Source organism: Electrona antarctica (assembly GCF_951216825.1).
Source record: "Electrona antarctica genome assembly, chromosome: 1".
Taxonomy (NCBI): Eukaryota; Metazoa; Chordata; class Actinopteri; order Myctophiformes; family Myctophidae; genus Electrona; species Electrona antarctica.
The window spans coordinates 44,425,117-44,445,505 of record NC_136806.1 but is presented as its reverse complement, the minus strand read 5'-3'; the positions used below and the strand labels follow the sequence as shown (position 1 = coordinate 44,445,505).

General features: G+C 40.3%; 2 protein-coding genes across 3 annotated transcripts in view; both read right to left on the bottom strand.

Annotated features, from left to right (window-relative positions):
* Positions 1–8,185, bottom strand: part of fam13b (family with sequence similarity 13 member B) — an 86,950-nt gene extending 78,765 nt beyond the window's left edge. Inside the window, exon 1 of the mRNA XM_079502926.1 lies at positions 7,821–8,185. The gene's annotated coding sequence lies outside the window, so the exon portion shown is untranslated. The remainder of the gene's footprint in view (positions 1–7,820) is intronic.
* A 1,787-nt stretch (positions 8,186–9,972) lies between these two features.
* cxcl14 (chemokine (C-X-C motif) ligand 14) lies at positions 9,973–19,075 on the bottom strand. 2 transcript variants are annotated; one of them, XM_079499760.1, is made up of 4 exons: positions 18,608–19,075; positions 16,198–16,303; positions 12,287–12,400; positions 9,973–11,762 (listed from the first exon to the last, which is right to left on the bottom strand). In XM_079499760.1, the coding sequence occupies exons 1-4, from the start codon at positions 18,669–18,671 to the stop codon at positions 11,747–11,749; spliced, it is 300 nt and encodes a 99-aa protein (XP_079355886.1). In that variant the 5' UTR covers positions 18,672–19,075; the 3' UTR covers positions 9,973–11,746. The 2 variants fall into 2 exon arrangements, with proteins under 2 accessions (XP_079355886.1, XP_079355885.1); XM_079499759.1 differs by having other exon boundaries at positions 16,198–16,306; positions 18,608–19,058.
* Between the last annotated feature and the right edge of the window lie 1,314 nt (positions 19,076–20,389).

Sequence of the window (20,389 nt, the reverse complement as noted above, 5' to 3'; positions counted from 1 at the left end):
GAAAGGGATATTCCTGCGTACAGTATAGTGTAAAATGACTGAAGGGTGGAAAGGAGAAGTCACAAACAGGTGGGAGGGCCTTGTGTACTGGCAGAGCAGTGAGAGCACACACACACACACACACACACACACACGCACGCACGCACGCACAGCTTCTTCAGCGTGTGAGCTTCTTCAGGATGTCTTCAGAATTGAGCATTCCCATTATTTATATATAGAAGCATGGTAGCAAAGGTATATTCTAATCTAGCCATAGTAGCTCACATCCTGGCCAGGTTTCCCGTAGGAACAGCATGTACAGGACAGGTTGGTGGTGCCACTGCTAAGAGACATTCTGAGGGGAAAGCCTGACCCTGTCCAATGTGGCTCACATGCCCGGTCACATGACTTCACTTCTCTCTCTCATAGTTCTTCTGGTCTAATATTCAATTATTGCCTATGCAAATGTGGCACACAAATAATCGTTGATGTACGGAAATAAAATAAATACTGTTTTGCCTACTCTGATGGTGCTTCACGCTGGGACGTGGCTCCTGCAAATGTGGGAGTGGAATCATAGATAGATGCTATTTGAATTTGTCTGTCTTCCTGTTCTTGCTATCTAGGTGAAGGGTCACATACACTGCTGCGGCGCCGGAGGGTTGATTTGCAATCAAAGATATCTTCATCTTTCCCGAGTAGCCCCACAAGAAAATCCATCCAGTTTGTGCTCCTATGCTAACACCTAAGGCACAATATATTATTTATTTTGTGACAAGGACACATTTAGAACCAGGTTTCGCTTGTGGCCCTATTCACACAGCCTTATTTGTATGTTTAAACATAACTGAATTTGGATAGCACATCGTGATGGCTAGCTTAGTTAGCCTGGGTTCCAGCCTGAATCGCTGCGTTCCGTGGATCTGAAAATGTCAGTGCTACTCAGTCTGGAAAGTCTCCTATTCTCCACAGATTGGCAGGACATATGAAGGTTGAAATGGAACCGTGGCTTCTGATTGGTCTGTGGTGCGGGTTGAGGTAAAACACCAGTTTGACGTATCAATGTGCACTGCACAGCTACTGCTGTTGTCCTGCAACGTCCCCTTATCATTCACTGAACTCACCCCACACAGCCGTCATTTTTGAGTGGTGTAAACCACTCCTACAACTGGCGTTAGTCTGTGCAGAAAAAATGAGCATGGTTGCTATGTTCACCCTGTTCACCCGGGTGTGATTTCATTACGTCAGACATGATTTCATTACGTCAGACAGGCTATATAAGACCTTACACCACTCAGTTCACACGGGTGTCATTTTTGTTGTACTACTGAATCTGACAGTGGACTACTGAATCGTTTATTTTTTTACCGTAGGTTTTTACTCTCAAGTCTCGAACGGCACTATTTCTTTCAACAATGAGAAGCATGGACAGAGTGGCGCTGGCTGATGACGTATCAGCAACAACGCGGCTAAGTAACAGTTGACGTTAGGACATGCGAGACAAGCAGCCTCTGTCCAGACTGAGTAGCGAGTGACAATTCAGAATCACGGAACACAGCGATTCAGGCTGGAACCCAGGCTATAGCTTAGTAGCTTGTTTGTTTATTTTGGATGAAATTACACAGGGTGGTGTGGTTCCTGCTAAGATAATGAAGACAAGTGCTTTGAGTGGATAACCCTTGGCAGAGCGCAGCCACCCTGTCTGAGACAATGACATTCAACCTTATTGATTCAGTATTGACTCCATCTCTCGCTCTCTCTCGCACTCTCGTATGAATGGAAATTTCCACTCACCGGGCCAGCTCAATACCAGCCAATACACTTTGCCTTTGCTGTGCTGGAGGAGATATAGCTCCGTCTCAAGGTTGTTTTATTTCAGATGCAAAGCAGCATAATGAGGTGACACAGCGATGAAATGAGACTATAATACCAATATCAACCAACAATTGTCATGTCTGTAATTGAAAAAGTAGAAAACAAAGGACTTGCTTCACAATACACTGGTAAATACCTAGGACTCAATTAACACAGGGGCAGATAGCTTACACAGGACAGAACGTGTCTGATCACATCTGTGTGTGTGTGTGTGTGTGTGTGTGTGTGTGTGTGTGTGTGTGTGTGTGTGTGTGTGTGTGTGTGTGTGTGTGTGTGTGTGTGTAAACAATAGATTCAAACAGCAGCTGTGAGACAATAAGCTGACAACTGAGCACGGCAGGCTCCATGTAAACAGTGACAAAGCAAACAGTGACAGTGCACATCCAGGGCTCGGCTGACAGCACATACAGGAAGTATAAGCAGCTTAACAAGAGAACACCCATGCCTAGAGACCTCGCTACATAATCTAAACTAAGTTACGGAAGGTGCAGCTTCTGGTGTAGGCCTATGCTCAGCATGATGCCAATTCCCACCACTGAACTCACAACGCACCTGAGATGTGTTGTGAACTAAGCTTGTTTACGGCTAATGTCCCCCCAGTCCAGAATAGGGATGCAAGGCCAAGTTCAAGTATAAATGTAATCACACAAAGATTTGGCAGCCCCCCTGCAGCATTTGAGGACCCTCTAGGTATCCCCGTGCCCGTGCCATAAATAGAGGTAAAAATAAATAATAATAATAATAATAAACTTGACTTGTATTCACTGTCTGTAAACAGTTAACAGTAAACAGCCATTACCAAGCGTGTGATCTGATATATTCAGTGGTTCTGTCAACTTGGGAGGCACATCTCACCACCCAGTGAGATGGTACTGTAACTGTAGTCCTATTTACATTTTTTATGTATACACAGAGAATTATTGTTATTTTATAAAGAACATTTGGTGACTCTACACAATGCAGATTTATACTGCAGGTCTCTGAGGTAATATCAGTTCTTATTTCCATAATGCAAATGCATATAAAAAAAACATTTCAAAGCTAAATATCAATAGGACTACTGCTATATATCTTGATTATCGTCACCACGACTGCAGCCAACCAAGGTAAAACAAGGCCAATGCCACAGCCAGGCCTAACAAGGCCAAACATCAATGTTGTCCAGGGGTTGACAGTAACGGTTGCCTGCCCTTCTTAAGTAAATAAAACGTTCAGCCAAGAAGTGGAGTTTGCTTCCAGGTTATGGAAGTGCATTCCGTCTTCATTCAATATTATTGGCTATTCATAAAGAACAATGCTACCTTTTTCATAACTAGCAGTTTCACTCATGTGGTTTTTCAAATTGACTGTCGCCGTTATCGATTGAATTTGGAACATGAATTTGTTAACGTATCATTTTATATTGGACTATTTACTTTTCGTGCAAGTGGTCATGACCTTTGGGCAAGTAGAACATAACCTGTACTTGCCCGACGCCAACGCAAGTGTCTCTGAGACCTTGGCTTAGTGTCAAGTTCAACCCCAACAACAGTTAAGCAATTTTGTTTGATTGAATGATAAAAATTCCCTTGGGGAGAAGGAAAATATTGTGTGCGTTTTTAACAGACAATGAAAACTCTTCCGACTGGGGATTTCAATGTACTGTATATTGTCGATTGAAGGAAAGATCACAGACTGTTTTTTTTCCTACCGTACGTCAATAATTTGTCTGACAGGCTCCTGCAAAGCGTATCTGTCCCTCTGTGTGTGCATCTCTCTCTATCTTTGGATAGTTTTCAGCAGATGCTACTCATGCTAGCAAGTTGCAGTCCAGCCACACCTGCTGAGTCTTCTGTTCAGATTACCGCTAACTGCAGTTAAACCAACCAACCAGCTGCCCCAGCAGGGCATTTTTTCAATCTGCTCTAGATCCTCAACCCGGAGCTCACTCTGACAACATTGTTGGTGTAACAGCCTGGCTGGGCTTTTCCTTTTTTGGTTTTAAGGAGGCCTAAAAGACCATTCTTTCAAAGGAAAAGAAGTGCAGTCTCTTGCAATATGGAAGTTGCAGTAGTCAAGTCAATACTGTATTAGTGTAACATCAATATTTTTTTCAATTAACTGTGCAGCCCTACACCAATAAATAAGAATCTTCCTAGAATTCTCGATTATTTCAGCTGCCACGGGTCCATCTCCATTTACAGAACCTTTGCACTCAGCACCATACTGCTGTGAAGCTCTGCAGCTTCCAGGGGCCCTTTGTATTCCTTAATTCAGTCTATCTGGCTTAACACACACTGTAAATTAATGCTCTAGTCTAGGTTTAAACAGCAAACATATTGATAAAGCACTATCCATCTCTAGTCTACAGCACATTACTGGCCCTTGCACTTAAAATCATATTAAATATCCAGGAAGGTAATATTCTGTGCTTTAAACCCCCTGACAAGAGGTGCTGCATAAAACTACTTGAGTAAGAGAGGTGCTGCCTAAAACAACATGACAAGATGTGCTGCCTAAAACAACCTGACAAGCTACCCAAGACAACTTGACAAGAGGTTCTGCCTAAAATAAAAGTAGAAGAACAAGACGCTACATACTCCTTAGTAGTATGAAATACGTATGTTAGGGCTGCATGATTATGGCTACCACTAAAGTGATCCTGATTATTTTGCTTAGTATTGTAATAATGAATAATGAATGATGATTTGGGGTGTAAAAAGACGTTTTTAATTATTTTCTTAATTTCTTTGTTGCTCATTGTTACAAATCACATTGCTGTCTGAGAAACGTGTTAAAATTTGTCTGACACAAAAGGTTCACTCCTGATGTTTTAAACAAATCTGAGGAAGAAGTAATAACTAAGCTGGGGATACATTCGATAAAAACTTAGTGTGGGTCTAGCCATAAGAGATGTTTGGACAACATTTGATTTAGCTTGGCCCCTGTTCTGCACAGTGCAGAACAACCACACACTGGCCTAGCAACAACAATCCCACACAGCAGGAGTCTAGTTAGTTATGACACTGCTCTGTGTGTGTGTGTGTGTGTGTGTGTGTGTGTGTGTGTGTGTGTGTGTGTGTGTGTGTGTGTGTGTGTGTGTGTGTGTGTGTGTGTGTGTGTGTGTGTGTCATATGCCCTTTATATGAAGGCTATGGAATGGGTCTCATATCACTGCTGGAGCCTGAAAAGTCAATACAATGCATACACCCGCGTGTTTGTTCAGTTGAAAAACTACAGATTTGTCTTTGTCTCACTGCAGGACAAGTTGATAATAAATATAATAATGAAACTGCCTTGGCTCTTGACTAATATTCTTGCTGATCAAGCCAACTTCCCACAGACCGCAGGTCCCACTGACCTAAAATTAGGTCTCGAAATACCCAAATAGGGGATTCCATTCTGCTCAGTGTGCTCACTGGTTTTAATGTGTCTTAAATACATTTGAGCGTTGCCTAACCGCTCCAATGAACAGCTATGTGTCTGCCCCTATGTATGTTACATACATTGTATGTATGTATTTTAGGAGAACACTTTTACTCTAAGCTGCAATACACATGGTTAACTTTCATGTCCTAGATTGAATAAAGAGTGCACAGTCTGCACACCAAATAATTGATGCTCCCAACTGTATGTTTACTAGCGATAACATTTTGAGCCGAACACTCTTCCTCAGACCTTCCTAACTTTCATGTCCTACCTGGGATTCAAACCCAAGTCCCCTGAGCAAGTTCTTACCGGGTAGCTACAAAGAGAGCATATTTGGAAAGGCAGGTCGTTTCCATTTGAGTTTCATGCAATACCTCTCGACAACCAGTAGTGGACTGGTCCCAGCCAACGAAATAACATTGTATTCACTAACATCATGTTATGGATTGCAGCTTTAAGGCAGTGACGCACAGAGCAATCTTTTACGCGTCTGTGATGATGGGTAACATTGTGAAAAAGCAACTTCTATCTTGAAGCTTTAATCACATAAAGCTCCTCTAGACTATGACAGGAATAATCATAATAGATTCTTAAATCTTGCTTTACTCGTTTGTTTCTGGGAAGGTTGCCCATTTCAGCCTAATTTAGTCTAAGTTCTCTCGATAACATGTCTGTACGACAAAGTGTGAATAAGACTTCACACTGCCCCAATAATTGCCTAATTTATCACCATCTTAATGCAGGCAGGCTCCTAGCACTACACAACTATTACACGTTATTACATCAGATTCAAAGCTTTTACGGTTGACAACAAACAACAGTTCAGATAACACGTTTTACAACATTGATTGATTGATTGATTGATTGAATAGATAATTAGACAAAAAGCAATGCAAACAGCTCGGATACAGTCAAACATTTGGGATAAAACGATAACACAAAAAGGTCCCGAGAACTTGTTTCCATTGTGGTCCTATGACATCAGCACAGCAACGGATGACCTTTGCTACAGTACATTGACTGTCTATTTGTTGTCTCTTACACAACATCCAAGCTTTCTGTTCGCATCTATTAACATCATCTTTAAGATTTGAGGGGTGCGTGCTAGCCCCTCCTATGGCATGGAATGTGAGGATAAAAATCACACCCGTGTGAACTAAGTGAGGGGCGCTCTCCTCATCGTACTTCATCATGACGTAACATGTCAATTTGCTCAGACACATACGACGTAAATTCTCCATTCATTGTCAATGGGAATGTGTTTGTGTAAGACGAAAATCTACACTAATAGCTGAATATAGGAGGGGCTCAAAAAGTGAGGACAGAAAAGTGAAGACGCCAATTGTGTTTGGCCGAAATGAGATGATGTATGATAAGAGCAGCCCTCACTTCACAAGGGTGTGATTTATTTTTAATGAAATCCAGATTTATTTTATCACTGCTTTTGCCACTGTTCAACAATATTGAATTGAGTGCGTTTTCCTATACTATCCAGCAGTAGCCAATGAGCGGTCAGAACGGAGGCAGATTAAGAACACTCATCCCTCACTTATCCCACTTGTTAAATTTAAAAATCACGCGTTTTTTATTTTATTTTTTTAACTACACCTGGCCGGTCTCCATTTCATACACAATGTCATTGCCTACATTTTTACGTCGGATATATATGTCGTGTCATCAAGAGACAGCAAAACATTGTCAACAGCAAACTAGAACATTCCAATGGACCCCGCCAGGAGACTCCCAGCAAAGCAGAGCAAATGGTACCACCAAGCATAATCGCCTCAAACCGCCAGGACAGAAAATGAAAGTCTGTCAAACTATGGAAACGCGTAGCTCGGAAACACGTAACTCCACAGAAACGAAACCGTTGCCGTTTCTCAATCATATCCCAAAAGCTTATTTTTTCCTCTATATATTTAGTTTTCTTCAGCATCCATCTACATTTAAAGCCTTCAATACCATAGTACACATTTTAGTGTATGTGAAAATACATTATGCAACATATTCATGCTGCATGGAAACGTGTTGAATGTGTGTAGCATATTTCAAAAACGACGATTAAAAAAATAATAATAATAATAACCCCCCCCCCCCCCCCCCGTTTCTAGGTAAACCTGGCTCTCTCACTCTGTCAGGGCTTCCGAAGGAGCAGCACAGATGTGAAGGCTTTTCTAGCTAGCTAGCCACCGTTAGCTCCAAGTTGAAAACAATAAACCCTTCTTGGACCTTCACTACTCGATAAAGAAGGGGGGAAACGATTAAGTTGGTTGTGGTCTGCAAGTTAAGGGCGCAACTCCACAATTACCCTAATAAACAGTTAACATAAACCGCAACCAGTCAAAAATAAATGAAACCACACGCTCACTGGCGTTAGCCTAGCTGGCTAACAGACGGCTAGCTCGTAAGCTGGTCAGTTGAAGCAGTTACTTGTGTCGTCGTACGGCGGTGTCGCTCACCCCCCAGAAATAGAAAATAGCAGATATACAAGCTCACAACGCGCCGCGTCCATAAATATTCTGTCTGAGGGAACAAGCTAGTCGAGGTACTGTCTGTACCTACCAGGGTCCAATGGAACAGCGACGGGGCAGCAGCAGCACAAGATGCAGGAATTTTCCTGCTTGTTTTCTTATGGCTGACGTATCTCTCTCTCTCTGCAAGCGGACGACGGACGGGGCAACTTCGGCTAGATCAATGTAGACGCCGTGGGCAGAATAATGTTGAAAGCATAATAATCACACAACACGCCGTCGGGCTGGAAAACAAAGTGGTTGGTATGTGTGTGTGGCTGAGTGCTGCCTTGGTTCCTGTTGTTTTGCAAGTCGGAGATCAGATCGGATGCCCGTTCTTTCGTTTGCGTTGCAGGCAGCAGGTCGCTCTTCACACACACACCCACAAGAGATGTGCCAAAGTCTGTCCCCGCCTCCCCGTGGAAACAGAAACACACGCTCACTGACACTGCGCGTGCGTGCAAGCATAGACACGCGCAAATGCCAGCCATTCGTATGCGTGTACCTATGGTGTGTACCGATGTGTGTACGCTCAGGCTGTGCGATAACTGTTTGACACTTTCTGTCAGATACAATGCAACCCATTGATTGACCATATTATTATTATACATTATGAATGCAGTTAAAATATATGAATGCATTGCAGTGTAGTGTACTTGTTTTCCTTTAGCCTCATGATGATGACACATATCTTCATCCCCGCCCCTTTCCCCCAGGGAACATAGGCCTTTAAGGGCCTTACTGTATATAAGGGCCTTACTGTATATGTTTCCTTTACCTTTTTACCTCCCTACATGATTTCCTGTTTTTTGATACAGGTTTAATGTTTGTTTTTAGTTCAATGTTTGTTTTAAAAACGCCATTGACAATAAAGATAATTTAATGTTTGTTTTGTCACCGTTTGTTTTACATAATCATTACATCATCACCTAATCAATAAGAGCGCCCCTCACTTCACACGGGTGAGTGTAATGCTTTATCAGTGTGTCGTCCACAGTAAGTCTTTGTATTGAGTTGTGCTTTCATGTGAAATGTACCCATAAGTCATAACTGTTAATAAATAGGCCTACTTCTCGTCTAAAAAATAATTATCTCATTGAGCAATGAACAAGCGCCAAGCCCATCCTTTATCAAGTCACATTTATTTGTATCTTAATCTCTGTTACAATCTCAAAATTATTGCTGCATTTTCTTCTCTCTCTCTCTCTCTCTGAGAATTTCTACATATAGGCCTAAGTTACTACACACTTTTACTGTTTTGCATTATTTCCAGGTGAGTATATGGAATCAGAGCAGGTGGAAGTACTCGGATATTTTACTTTAACAAAAGTAGAAATATACCTTTGTGTAGAAAATAAATGCAATTCATAAATATCCGACATTTTTAATGGCCTAGAAAGGTACTAGGATGAAAATAAAGCACAACATAAAACATAAAAGTACTCATTATGCAGAAAGGCCCATTCCACAATTATTTATACACCTTAATCGTAATCATCATATTCTTATTTTATCTTAATCTATAATAATGCATCTAAATGTAATCATTTAATCTCAATCGGCAATGTACCTAAAGATATCCAATAAATGTAGAGTAAAAAAAAGTACTTCTTGCAGCTGACCTGCGGAGTTTTCCATAACAAGTGAGCAAGCATATATATACTACCATCTAGTGGCAAATCTCAGAATAAGGCGTAACACTTTCTCACTGCTCTCACAAACTGCAGAGGAGAAATAAAGAACATAATGGTATTACGGTATGACAAGAATAAACAACATTACCCCTCCCCCCTTTTTTACACTTTACATTATTTTTTGTGTGTTAACAGGTTAAAGCACTCTTCTAGTAATCATTGTTATAGAGTTTGTTTAATAACAGGGGTCTCCCTGTCTCCCCAGCTTTTGAATACATTTCAGGTGGGTTGCAAATCTTCACCCAATGAGCTTTCAACCCATTTATCAGTGTAGTGTTACAGTTCTAATTTTGTCGACTTATTTCTATTTGTGGCATTACTTCCAAATGCACTTTTCTCAATTTCAGTTCTCTCTCCTGATTGGATACAATTGGTAACCCTACCTGAAAATGAGTTTTCTGTTTACTAAAGAGCTGAAGAGACAGGGAGACTCCTTTAAGGTTATTAAATGTCTTACCTTATGTATAAAGGAATGGAAGGAAGTGATGTAGTCATGTAGGCTGAGCTGTTCTAGACAGTCTATTGCTTTATTGTTTTACACTGAGTGGAATATTTAACTGCGTGCTGTTGGTGGGTCCATCCAAACAACTACCCTCCAAATTGGTTACCAAAATTTAAATAGAAAAACAACTCTAACCCAATTATACAATATACATTACACTAGACTAGAAAGTCCTAAGATGAATCCATCCTCACTAACATAAAGGCTATATTGGTCTATTTACAAAATAATAATAATAATAATAATAATTATTATTATTATTCATAGTATTATTATTACTATTATTATATAAGATATAAAACAAGAGTAATGCTTGGAATTCTTGGAAACAAAAGTAAAGAAAATGTGGTATGGATTCTGTTTGGTGACAACAAAACAATCAGAACTGTCATGATTACAATGTTTATGCATAGTGTACAAAATAACACACATTTGAAAATATTGATTCGATATACAACAGGATAAGTAATATTATAAAACTCGTCAACCACTTAGTTTCCATACAACACAACTCAGTCAGGAGGACAGATTGACTTGCCAATCATATTCACTACACCTGAATTGACCTAGTCTATTCAGTTCGAGTGAATATAAATGGCAAGTGTATAATGTCAGCTAAAATGGTGCACAGCGATGTGCATTGTTTTGTACAGTGACATACAGTAAGGACAGCAAGTAAGGCTTCATTTATACTTAATCGCACAACAGTGACACCATCGTACTATGGAGTATAAATTAGACTTAAGATTGTTTTTCTTTCTTTTGTCTTTTTACACAACAAATGCTGGAATGCTTTGCCATAATGGTTCCATTTGCCAAGGTATCAAAGCTTTCTGAGCTTCACATATTGAACTTAACACTCGTTTTGGGGTCAACAGTACTAGGTAGTTCCATTTATATTCATTCCATTTCTATGTTTTCTGCCAGTTCATCAGTGATCATATATAGGCATTATTATTATAGCTAAAATAATAATAACAATAATTATCATGTCTAAACTATGCCCTGCAATTTGAAAGTGACAGGATTTTACAAGATGGTTGCTGAAGCCTGATAAACCTGCCTAAAACACACACGCTTGCACGCACAGACATCATGTAACCCCTGGATTATATGTAACAAGACGCTGACTGACTAAAATATAATGTTGCCCCAAAACTGACATCTATACCAGACATATATGGGGTTGAATTCACAAGGCCCCTGTGTTCACCTCCTGCCTCTCTAAAACCAGCAAACAGATGTGTGGCTTTTCAAATTGCTGTGGCTGTTGGCGATGGACAAATATCAAACAAACTGTCATCATTATCATATCTAACAGTCTTACAATATCAACAGAGCATTTTAAAGGGATATTTTGTTTGTTCCTTCAAACATTAAAAATGTACCTTGAGAGAAGTACAAAGATCAGATGAAACGGCACATTGCATTTAGATGTGACTTCGACAAACCCAAGACCAATTTGAACACAGACCAGGCTATGTTGTGTCTTATCTGCTATTTGACAAAATAACTACAGCACAGTTGAAAATAGTGGAGAGGTGAGTGACAGTAACTACAGCGTGGCGTGATGGCCACCTACAGTACAAGAATCCCAGGTTACAGATAGTTACAGATATCTCTTAAATTGTGTCATAGATGTCAGACAGAAGAGATAGAAGTACGGCTTCTTGTATGTTATGTCTTGTACGTCACCAATTAAAAACAAAACAAAAACACAGTCCCGGGGTTGGTGTGACTTTTCTCCGTCAGTCTGCATGTGCTGGAAAGCCAAGGTTTTAGGCTTCGTAAACCCTGCAAAAGAAGTGTGTTAATGTCTCTGTGACTGCAAATATTGCATTCTCTGGAAATCAGAAAAAGAAACATTTAACCACCATGTAGATAGATTAATGCAGGACAGACAATAAAGTATAGGACATGACACACTCATGTACTGTATAATGCAACAGTTAGTAGAATGAACATACAATACTGTTACTGAGAGAAAGTTCTTTACATATTGGAGTTCATTGACATCTGTTTTTGTCAGCATGCAATTATAAAACATTATGTTTCCCCATATCCCCCACATCCAATCCAACAATTAGGATTAGCTTTCTTTAAAATTGCCGTGGTCAACCTGAGCTGCTGCAGCTGTATTCATTTGATATTGTGTGTGCACTCCCTCCATTGGCTTTGTGTTTAAAGGCTTTAATTTTCACCTGTAATCTTTACTATTACAGGTGAATCCCATCGGGATACAATATATCTTTTACAATGAGGCCCGCCCTGTTCAGGGTCAGGGAATAAATTAAATTACATTAAATTTATGGGATTACCTGTGTTTATCCTTCCAGATGCGGAACCATTTGACCAGGTTCTTGGTGCTCTGAAGCTTGGGATGAAGACAGTACTCCTGACCTTTGAACCGTGACACATTTTCCATAGTTACGCTGGGAAAATGAGAGAGAAGGGACAGAAAGAGGTATTAATACAGTAAATGTTAGTCAGTGTTACATACAAATATGAAGTCAAACTCTCTAAATACTGTAATACAAAACCAAAATTATTCATTATAAAAATGTGGTTTAATGTTAGTTAAATATTAAAAAATATATTTTTGGTTTCGGTCCTACAGAGCCACCCTGTAAAAATGTGCCACATAGCATCACACCATGTTTTTTGTTTGCTAAAAGAAAAGAAAAAAGAAAGTTTTAAACGTGAAGCCAAATTTAGCCTTCAACGTCCAAGCTCTATGAGTCTTTTGAGTCTGGCTGTAGCCAAGTGAACCTGGCTGTATGGGAGTGCTGGGTGCACAGGGCAGCAGTAGAGACAGGCTGCCTGCATGTGGCATATTCAGGCCGAGCAACAGAAATGTGGGAAAAACACCAGCCTCTCCACGGTGCCTTGACATCTAGTGAAACAGTCAATGGCTGGCCAAAACATAAGATATGAGCTGAGAGGAGACCTGACTCCTGTTAAAAGATGCATTCAACACTAGCGAGTTGATTTGATTGAGGGGGCTTTTTGCGCTTGTTTTGCTGCCCATTCAAGTCATTTCATCTGGTTATTGAGCTTTTATTTACCCACTTCAGTGTGCTTTCTAATGCAGAGTTATGCCATGCTGTGTAAGTGGGGGTGTTTTGAGAAATAAGAGAGATTGGGTAATGTGCGTGCGTGCGTGCGTGCATGTGGGCACGCATTATTGCCATGTGATTGCGCTAAACGCACACTGAATGTTTGCCCATAGCTGCTTGGGAAGGGTGAAATCTAACCTAATTAGTGTGTTAATTTACGCTTTAGTTTCTTCTCATTATTATTCACCTGTTGCAGTGAACATCCAACCGCAGTGTTGGATGTTAGCTAGCTACTTCATGCACAGGACAATCATGGCTGAGTTAATTTTTAGAGTTAGATAATCGCCAGCGATTTTACTGTGTAGGGACAGAGAGAAAATTAGGGACAGAAAAAAATTAACAGCATGGAGTAAATGATTAGAGATAAGAAGAGAGAAGAAAGAGAAGAAATTAAAGTAAAAGTGGAACAGAGAGAGAAAAAGATAGAAAAGAAAGATGGTGTATGATGAGAAAGAGAACAAAAGCGACGTAAACGATCGTAGTGACAGCTAGAAAAAAAGAAAGCAAGAAAGAGAGGGAGTGAGTGAGAAACAAAACATGGAGACAAAGAAAGAGGTTTGGGGGCTCCCAGTGTGTGTGTAGGAGTGGCCCCTCTGAATGTTAAACTGAGTGCCATAAGCCAGTGGCTTCAACTAGAGAGAAAGAGAGAGAGCTCTCCTTTTCTTTCTGTCTTTCCGGAGCCTGCTGGGGCTCATTTTTCATTGGGGACCAGTGGCTGGTGGCCACCATCTAATGCTAATGGACCAGCCTTAAATAAGAGCTGTGTGGCGAATGCTGTGTGTGTGCGCGCGTGCGTGCGTGCGTGTGTGTGTGTGTGTGTGTGTGTGTGTGTGTCTCTCTGAGAGTGTAAAAATTAAACCAAGTGAGTGTGTATAAAAGTAATTGCTAATGTTAGTATTGTTGGTATATCACAAATATGTGTAATACATGTCATTACTTTGTTCAGTTATTTTTATATGAAAATTCCATGTTACTCTGTACTGGATACAGAAGCTTAAATTAATTTCAGCAATGCTAAAAGCACATTTGCATTTAAACATCGCCCAGAAAATCTGTTTTCTCTGTCTTTGCCCACTGGGTTCTCTGTGTAAGTACTCTGAGATACCAGCAGGAGGCAGCATAGTTTATTAATAATTACAAAAGAAAAGAGCTGACTTGAACACCAAAGATTACTCCAGATTAGATGACATAACCCTAACATCTGTTGCACAGTGATCTAGGCTTAAAACGAAAACTAACCTAAAAGCAAATTCACAAGAAAGTGAGGAATTCTCTATAGATGGATAGAATACTCTATCTACCAATCTAATTTAGTCATTATGCCAATGAATTCCTCCCCACACACATTTGTGTTGTCACTGCTGTATCCTTCTGACTACCTGCCAGTGAGGAGCCCCCACCAGGAGGACGTAGGCTCTACGTCCTCCTGGTGGGGAGCCCCCACCGGTAGGTCGAAGGTGAGGAGCCCCCACCGGTAGGTCGAAGGTGAGGAGCCCCCACCGGTAGGTCGAAGGCTCTACATCGTAGAGCCTTCGAACACGGGCCAATTGTGTTCGCACAGACGTCCGACAATGCACCACAGTGGATTCAAACCCACAACCTCCATGGTGGTGGGAAGGGACTTTACCATGCATGGCGCCACCTGAGCGCCAAGTTCTTGTTTCTACACAAAAAAAAGACGGTGGTGTCCCCAGAGACTGAATGGGTTCCCAGATTGGTAAAGCATTGATGCATCAATAAACACCCATAAAAACATGTAGAAAATTATAGAACCGTCCCGAATGGCAGGGACAAGATTAAACGGTAACCGAAATGCTCTCCTCAAAACATGCTCACCCTCTTTTTTTTTCGCCGACCACACACCGACCACTCAGTGAAGCTGTATTTGTTGTACTCACGATAAGATTAGAAATAAATTTAGGGTTAGACATAGTTTTACTGAGGTTACGTTTAGGAATAGGGTTAGGTTTTGGCACTGTTTTACTGAGGTTAAGGTTAGAATTAGGTTAGGTTTAGACATAGTTTACTGAGGTTACGTTTAGGAAAACCAGGTAGAGACCGTTCAGAGTTCACCAGAATCGTGCCCTGGGCGACTGTGTTTTGAGGCGAGCGTCCTGGTATTCGATGAAACAGTACCCAGACTGAGCAGCACCCTCCATTATCCCCCCAGCTGCCCCCTAAACAAATCAAAGCGAGCCTCTGATTGAGGCATATAATTATCCATGAAAATGAATATGTGTGATACTATGAATCATCTTAAGTGTTGACAGTAGGATGTTTTGATGCAGCTTCTCTATAGCAGCCACATGGTTTAATGGGTGTGGGGGTGTTACAAACACAACTGTTGGAAAAGAAAACCTGTTACCGATATGATGACTTGGACAGAAGGAGCAGTGACAGAGAGAGAGAGAGAGAGAGAGAGAGAGAGAGGTAAGCAAACTGAAAAAAATCACACCCGTGTGAACTGAGTGGTGTAAGGTCTTATATAGACTGATCAGCTGTGGTCTGACGTAATGTCTGACGTAATGAAATCACACCCGTGTGAACTGGGTGACCATAGCAACCATGCTCATTTTTGAGTGGTGTAAACCACTCCTACAACTGGCTTTTGTGTGCAGAAAAAAATGAGCATGGTTGCTATGTTCAAAATAATTTCTGACGTAATTAAATCACACCCGGGTGAACTGGATGACCGTAGCAACCATGGTCATTTTCTCTGCACAAAAAAAGCCAGTTGTGAAATCACATCCAGGTGTGATTTCATTACGTCAGATCAGAGCTGATCAGGCTATATAATACCTTACCTTATATAATACCTCACATCGGACAAAAACTCCAGCTGAATCAACTTCATGGTCACAAATCATCACATCAGAAGACGAGTCTACCTAGCCAAAGATCTTTAACGTCAGACATTACGTCAGACCACAGCTGATCATGCTATATAAAACCTTACACCACTCAGTTCACACGGGTGTGATTTTTTTTTTTGGTACGGACAGACACGCAAACTAACAAAGCCATTTGTAGGAGTGGTTTACACCACTCAAAAACGGAAAGACAGGCAGAGAGACAGAAAGAGAGCAACAGAGCAATTAACAATAATGACTCACAATATCATCTTCTCCTGACAGAACGGGTGTTTGGGTTTGATCTCCAGCTTCTGAACATCCTTGTACCTGATCTTCGGCCCTTTTCTAGTGCACCTGCACTTGTAGGCTGCTGACAAATCAAATGCACCCGCTTAGACTTACTTTCACAATCAAACAAGTAAATTGCATTGACGTAAAGGTTCATGTAGGCTACATGCGTAGACAATAAATTGGTCTTTGCCAAAACACCACAAAAGAGTCTAAAATGTACATTGACAAGTGATGATGGTGATGAACTATTGTCAGAACTGAAGTTGATCCAAAACATCAAATACAAAATGTATCAACTCATCATCTTTGCATTCCGATCTTATGACTACCTGCATACTTTTTGCGTACAGTGTGTTCCTGCCATAAGGCATTGTAGATTGTTGACTGTGCTGGGGCCAGGAGGAAATCCATTTAATCAAAAAGTACCTTCCAACAAGTCAGCTAAAGGCATTTTATATCAGAAATTAATTAACGGAAATGCAATTTAATGACGACAATTACTGTTCTTAACTAACAATTTCCCTTTTCTCTTAAAGATTATTTTTCTGCAATGGAGAAGAAACATCCACATTTTGAGAAGTAGAATGGTCACAGGTAATATGATTTTGATATAAACTATACAACTTTGATGATTTTGGTTGAATTTATATTCAATTTATATTCAATTCAATTTATATTCAACCAGTGGAGCAAGTTAGAAACTGGAGCTTTTAATGTAATGCTGACAAGTTTCAATTCCCACCATGGAGTCTTTACTCCCTCATGAGGACTGTGGTTTTGGCAGCAGTTACATATTATATACCCACTACATTTTGCGGGTGTTTCATTCAGAAAATACACACCCTTTTCTCAGGTATCCACCTGAGAAAAGGGTGTGTATTTTCTGAATGAAACACCCGCAAAAAGTAGTGCACTTAAATGTCAAGTGTCAACCATTTTGAAATACTCCCAATGTAGTCTTTAGTCACAGAGGCATTTCAACAAATTATCAGGAGAGAAACTGATTTGACAGAATGAGTTCTGCCTTTGTCTACATTGAAAAGAAAAGTCAATGCTAAGTATATTATATGGGGTCTGTTCTTGTTTAAAATGTCTGTGGCTGGGTCCACTCCATCCTGCTGCTACCTACCTGAGTTGCAAGGGCTTGTGATGTATGCTGTATGTGAACCAGTTTATGTGCAGTATGTGAAAGTTTATGAGCTGTATGTGCTGTTGGTGATCCATCTAAATGCTTCCTTCATTCAGCACCTGCTACCTCATCTCAGCATGCTCACTGGTGGTGGAAAACAACTAGGTACATTTACTTCACTGGAGTATTTCCAAATTTCAATTCTTGTAGGCTACTTCTACTCCACCTCAAAAGGCAAATGTTATACTTTTCACTTCCACTACAATTATTCGAAAATGCTAGTTAGTAGTTATTACTACTACTACTACTACTACAAAACATACATTAACGGTTACCACTTCAGCCCTATAGGCTATACGTGTACTTTGTCTATTTGAAAATAGCCAATATACAAGCTCACAACAAGCTCTATTTGCAAAAGATTTTCACATTATAGACATTTGAAAACTTGAAACAATGACATTTTTATATTGAGTTGGCTACTTTTACTGTTGGGATTTATTTTAGGCCTACTTTAGTACTTTTAATAAAGTAAATTGTGAATAGCCTATCAAACGTTTACTTGCACCAGAGTAGTTCTGTAGTGGTATTGATACTTGACAAACTTATTAAAGATAGATAAATAATAATCGATAACACCAGGACAATAATGCCAGAGTAGCCCATAATAGGCCTATGTATGGACTCTTTTTTTGTTTTTAGGGTAGGGAGGGTGTTGAGAAAACAAAAAGTGGTTTCATAATGTTGTTGTTGTTGATTAGGCCTGCTGAATATTCAAACATTTGGCCCCACCTCACTAATGCAGTAGGCTACGTTTGTTCAAGAAGCACTGTAGGCTACTGTAAATGTAAGCCAAATTAATGGACAATAAGACAAACTGGCAATAATATTATTAAAAAGTATTAATTAATTATGATTAACCATTTTGGTTCAGTGGGAACTTCCCACTGGGAAGTGTAACTGCATGAATTAGCCTAACTTGATTTTAACACAAAAAATGTGTTAAAACACATTTTAACAACACTAAACTGATCTATTAAAAGTAGATTGCCATTGCAATGCCAGCTGAATAAAACCAGTAACATATTTCACACACATTACATTAGAATGACCCTAGGCTATGTGAATTGGTGAAAAGCGCATCGGTCCCACGGTCGGACGGTCCCACCACCACTAATGTTTCCGTTAAGTCAAGTGACAGTTTGTATTTTCTTAACTTAAAAGTTAGGACAAAGTAACCTACGGATTTACCTTCTGCGCTCAGGAAAAATACAGCAACAATTAACAACAGTAATGCTACTGTACACCGGTGCATCTCTTCTGATTGGGGAGGGGGGTTTGAAAAAATAAAATCTTCTTCAAACGTTGACCACCCAGCCGGAGTCTCCGAGGAAAATGTCACAAAATGTTATATCCACTTGCACGAGTGTTCGCTACGCTTAGCAAAAGTAAGGGAACAACTTGGATTGTTTTGTTTTGTTTTTTTCTGCCTTGGAATTCCACTGGAGCGTTGAGCGACGTTCTGTCCAGTGTCCAGAGAGTGTTTTGAAAGAAAACGTCACTCGCTTCTCTTTCTGTCTCTGCTTCTCTCCTCTTCACTCTCTGCTGTTTGGAGAGGCAGGCAGCAGCTTTTAAAAAGCAGCTCGCTGTCCCCTCCTCATTAATATGCACGGCCAGGCAGCGAATCAAACACTTAGGGCTCCATTTTCGTCACCGCTAAACCCCTTATACCTAAACTTCTTTGCCTTTTTTTTTTTACTATTTTGAAAAACATTTTTGAATAGTTCAACTAGCCAATCTACATTGACACGTTGTGAGCTTGTAGACTGGCCATTTTAACTATTCAAAAGTGTTTTGCAAAAAAAAGGCAAAGAAGTTTAGGGATAAGGGGTTTAACGGTCACGAAAATGGAGCCCATAGCCTGCGAGAGAGAAAGTGGAGAATATGAAAAAGGAAGGAGGGGTGTGGATGGAAATATACAACACACACACACACACACACACACACACACACACACAGAGAGAGAGAGAGAGAGAGAGAGAGAGAGATAATAATAAATAATCTTTTTGCACTGCCACTCTTGGGGTATTTTTTCTTCTCATGCCAAAGCCATTCACCTCTTAACACGATAATAATCATTAATTTACCATGAGTGGAGGGTTCATGGTTTGAGGCAGGTGCTAAACCACTGAGGGTACCAGCCTATGGTCAAGTGACCGGTGTCAAAAGTAATGTTTTACTTAGGTAAAAGTATATTGTTTTGTGAGCTTGTATTTTCAAATATACAGTATGCTAGCCAAAATAGGGCTGAAGTAGTTGATGTATGTTTTGTAATATAATAATAATAATCAAAGTCTACAAAGTAACTAGTAAGTAGTAACTAACGTTTTAAAATAAATGTTTGAGTAAAGTATGCGTAAAAGTACAATATTTGGATCCGAGATGTGGAGTAGAAGTAAAGGTATTGGAAATTGGAAATATTTAAAACTACAAATACCTCAAAATTGTACAGTACTTAATAAGTAAATGTAGCCTACTTGTTTACTTTCCACCACTGCAAGTGACCATGAGATAAACATGAGTTCCTCCTTGATTGTTAATCAGAGACTTTTGTTAATCCGGTGTGGTAAATTCAGTTTCAGCTTCACCTATATGGCTCACGTGGTCTGTCTGTGGTCATGATGAGCGCAGGGGGAGGGGGGAGGGGTAAGTGTCTTGCTCCGGGAACACTGCAGGATACGTCAGGGGTTCTCAACCCGTGGGTCGCGACCCCTCGGGGGGTCGCCAAATTATTTTAGGGGGTCCCCAAATTATTTCCAAAAAAAAAAAAGATAAAAAAAAAAAAAAAAAAGAATTCACGATTTTTCAAAAATAGCAGACCTACAAGCTCGTAGCGCGCCACTCGGTGGCGCGCTATGAGCTTGTAGATCTGCTATTTTTAAATAGCTAAATTATAACAATGCTTAAAACACCAAAAGGGGTTTAAGGTTATTGTAGCAGTCAATTTATATTGGGGGTCGGGAGGGGGCGGGG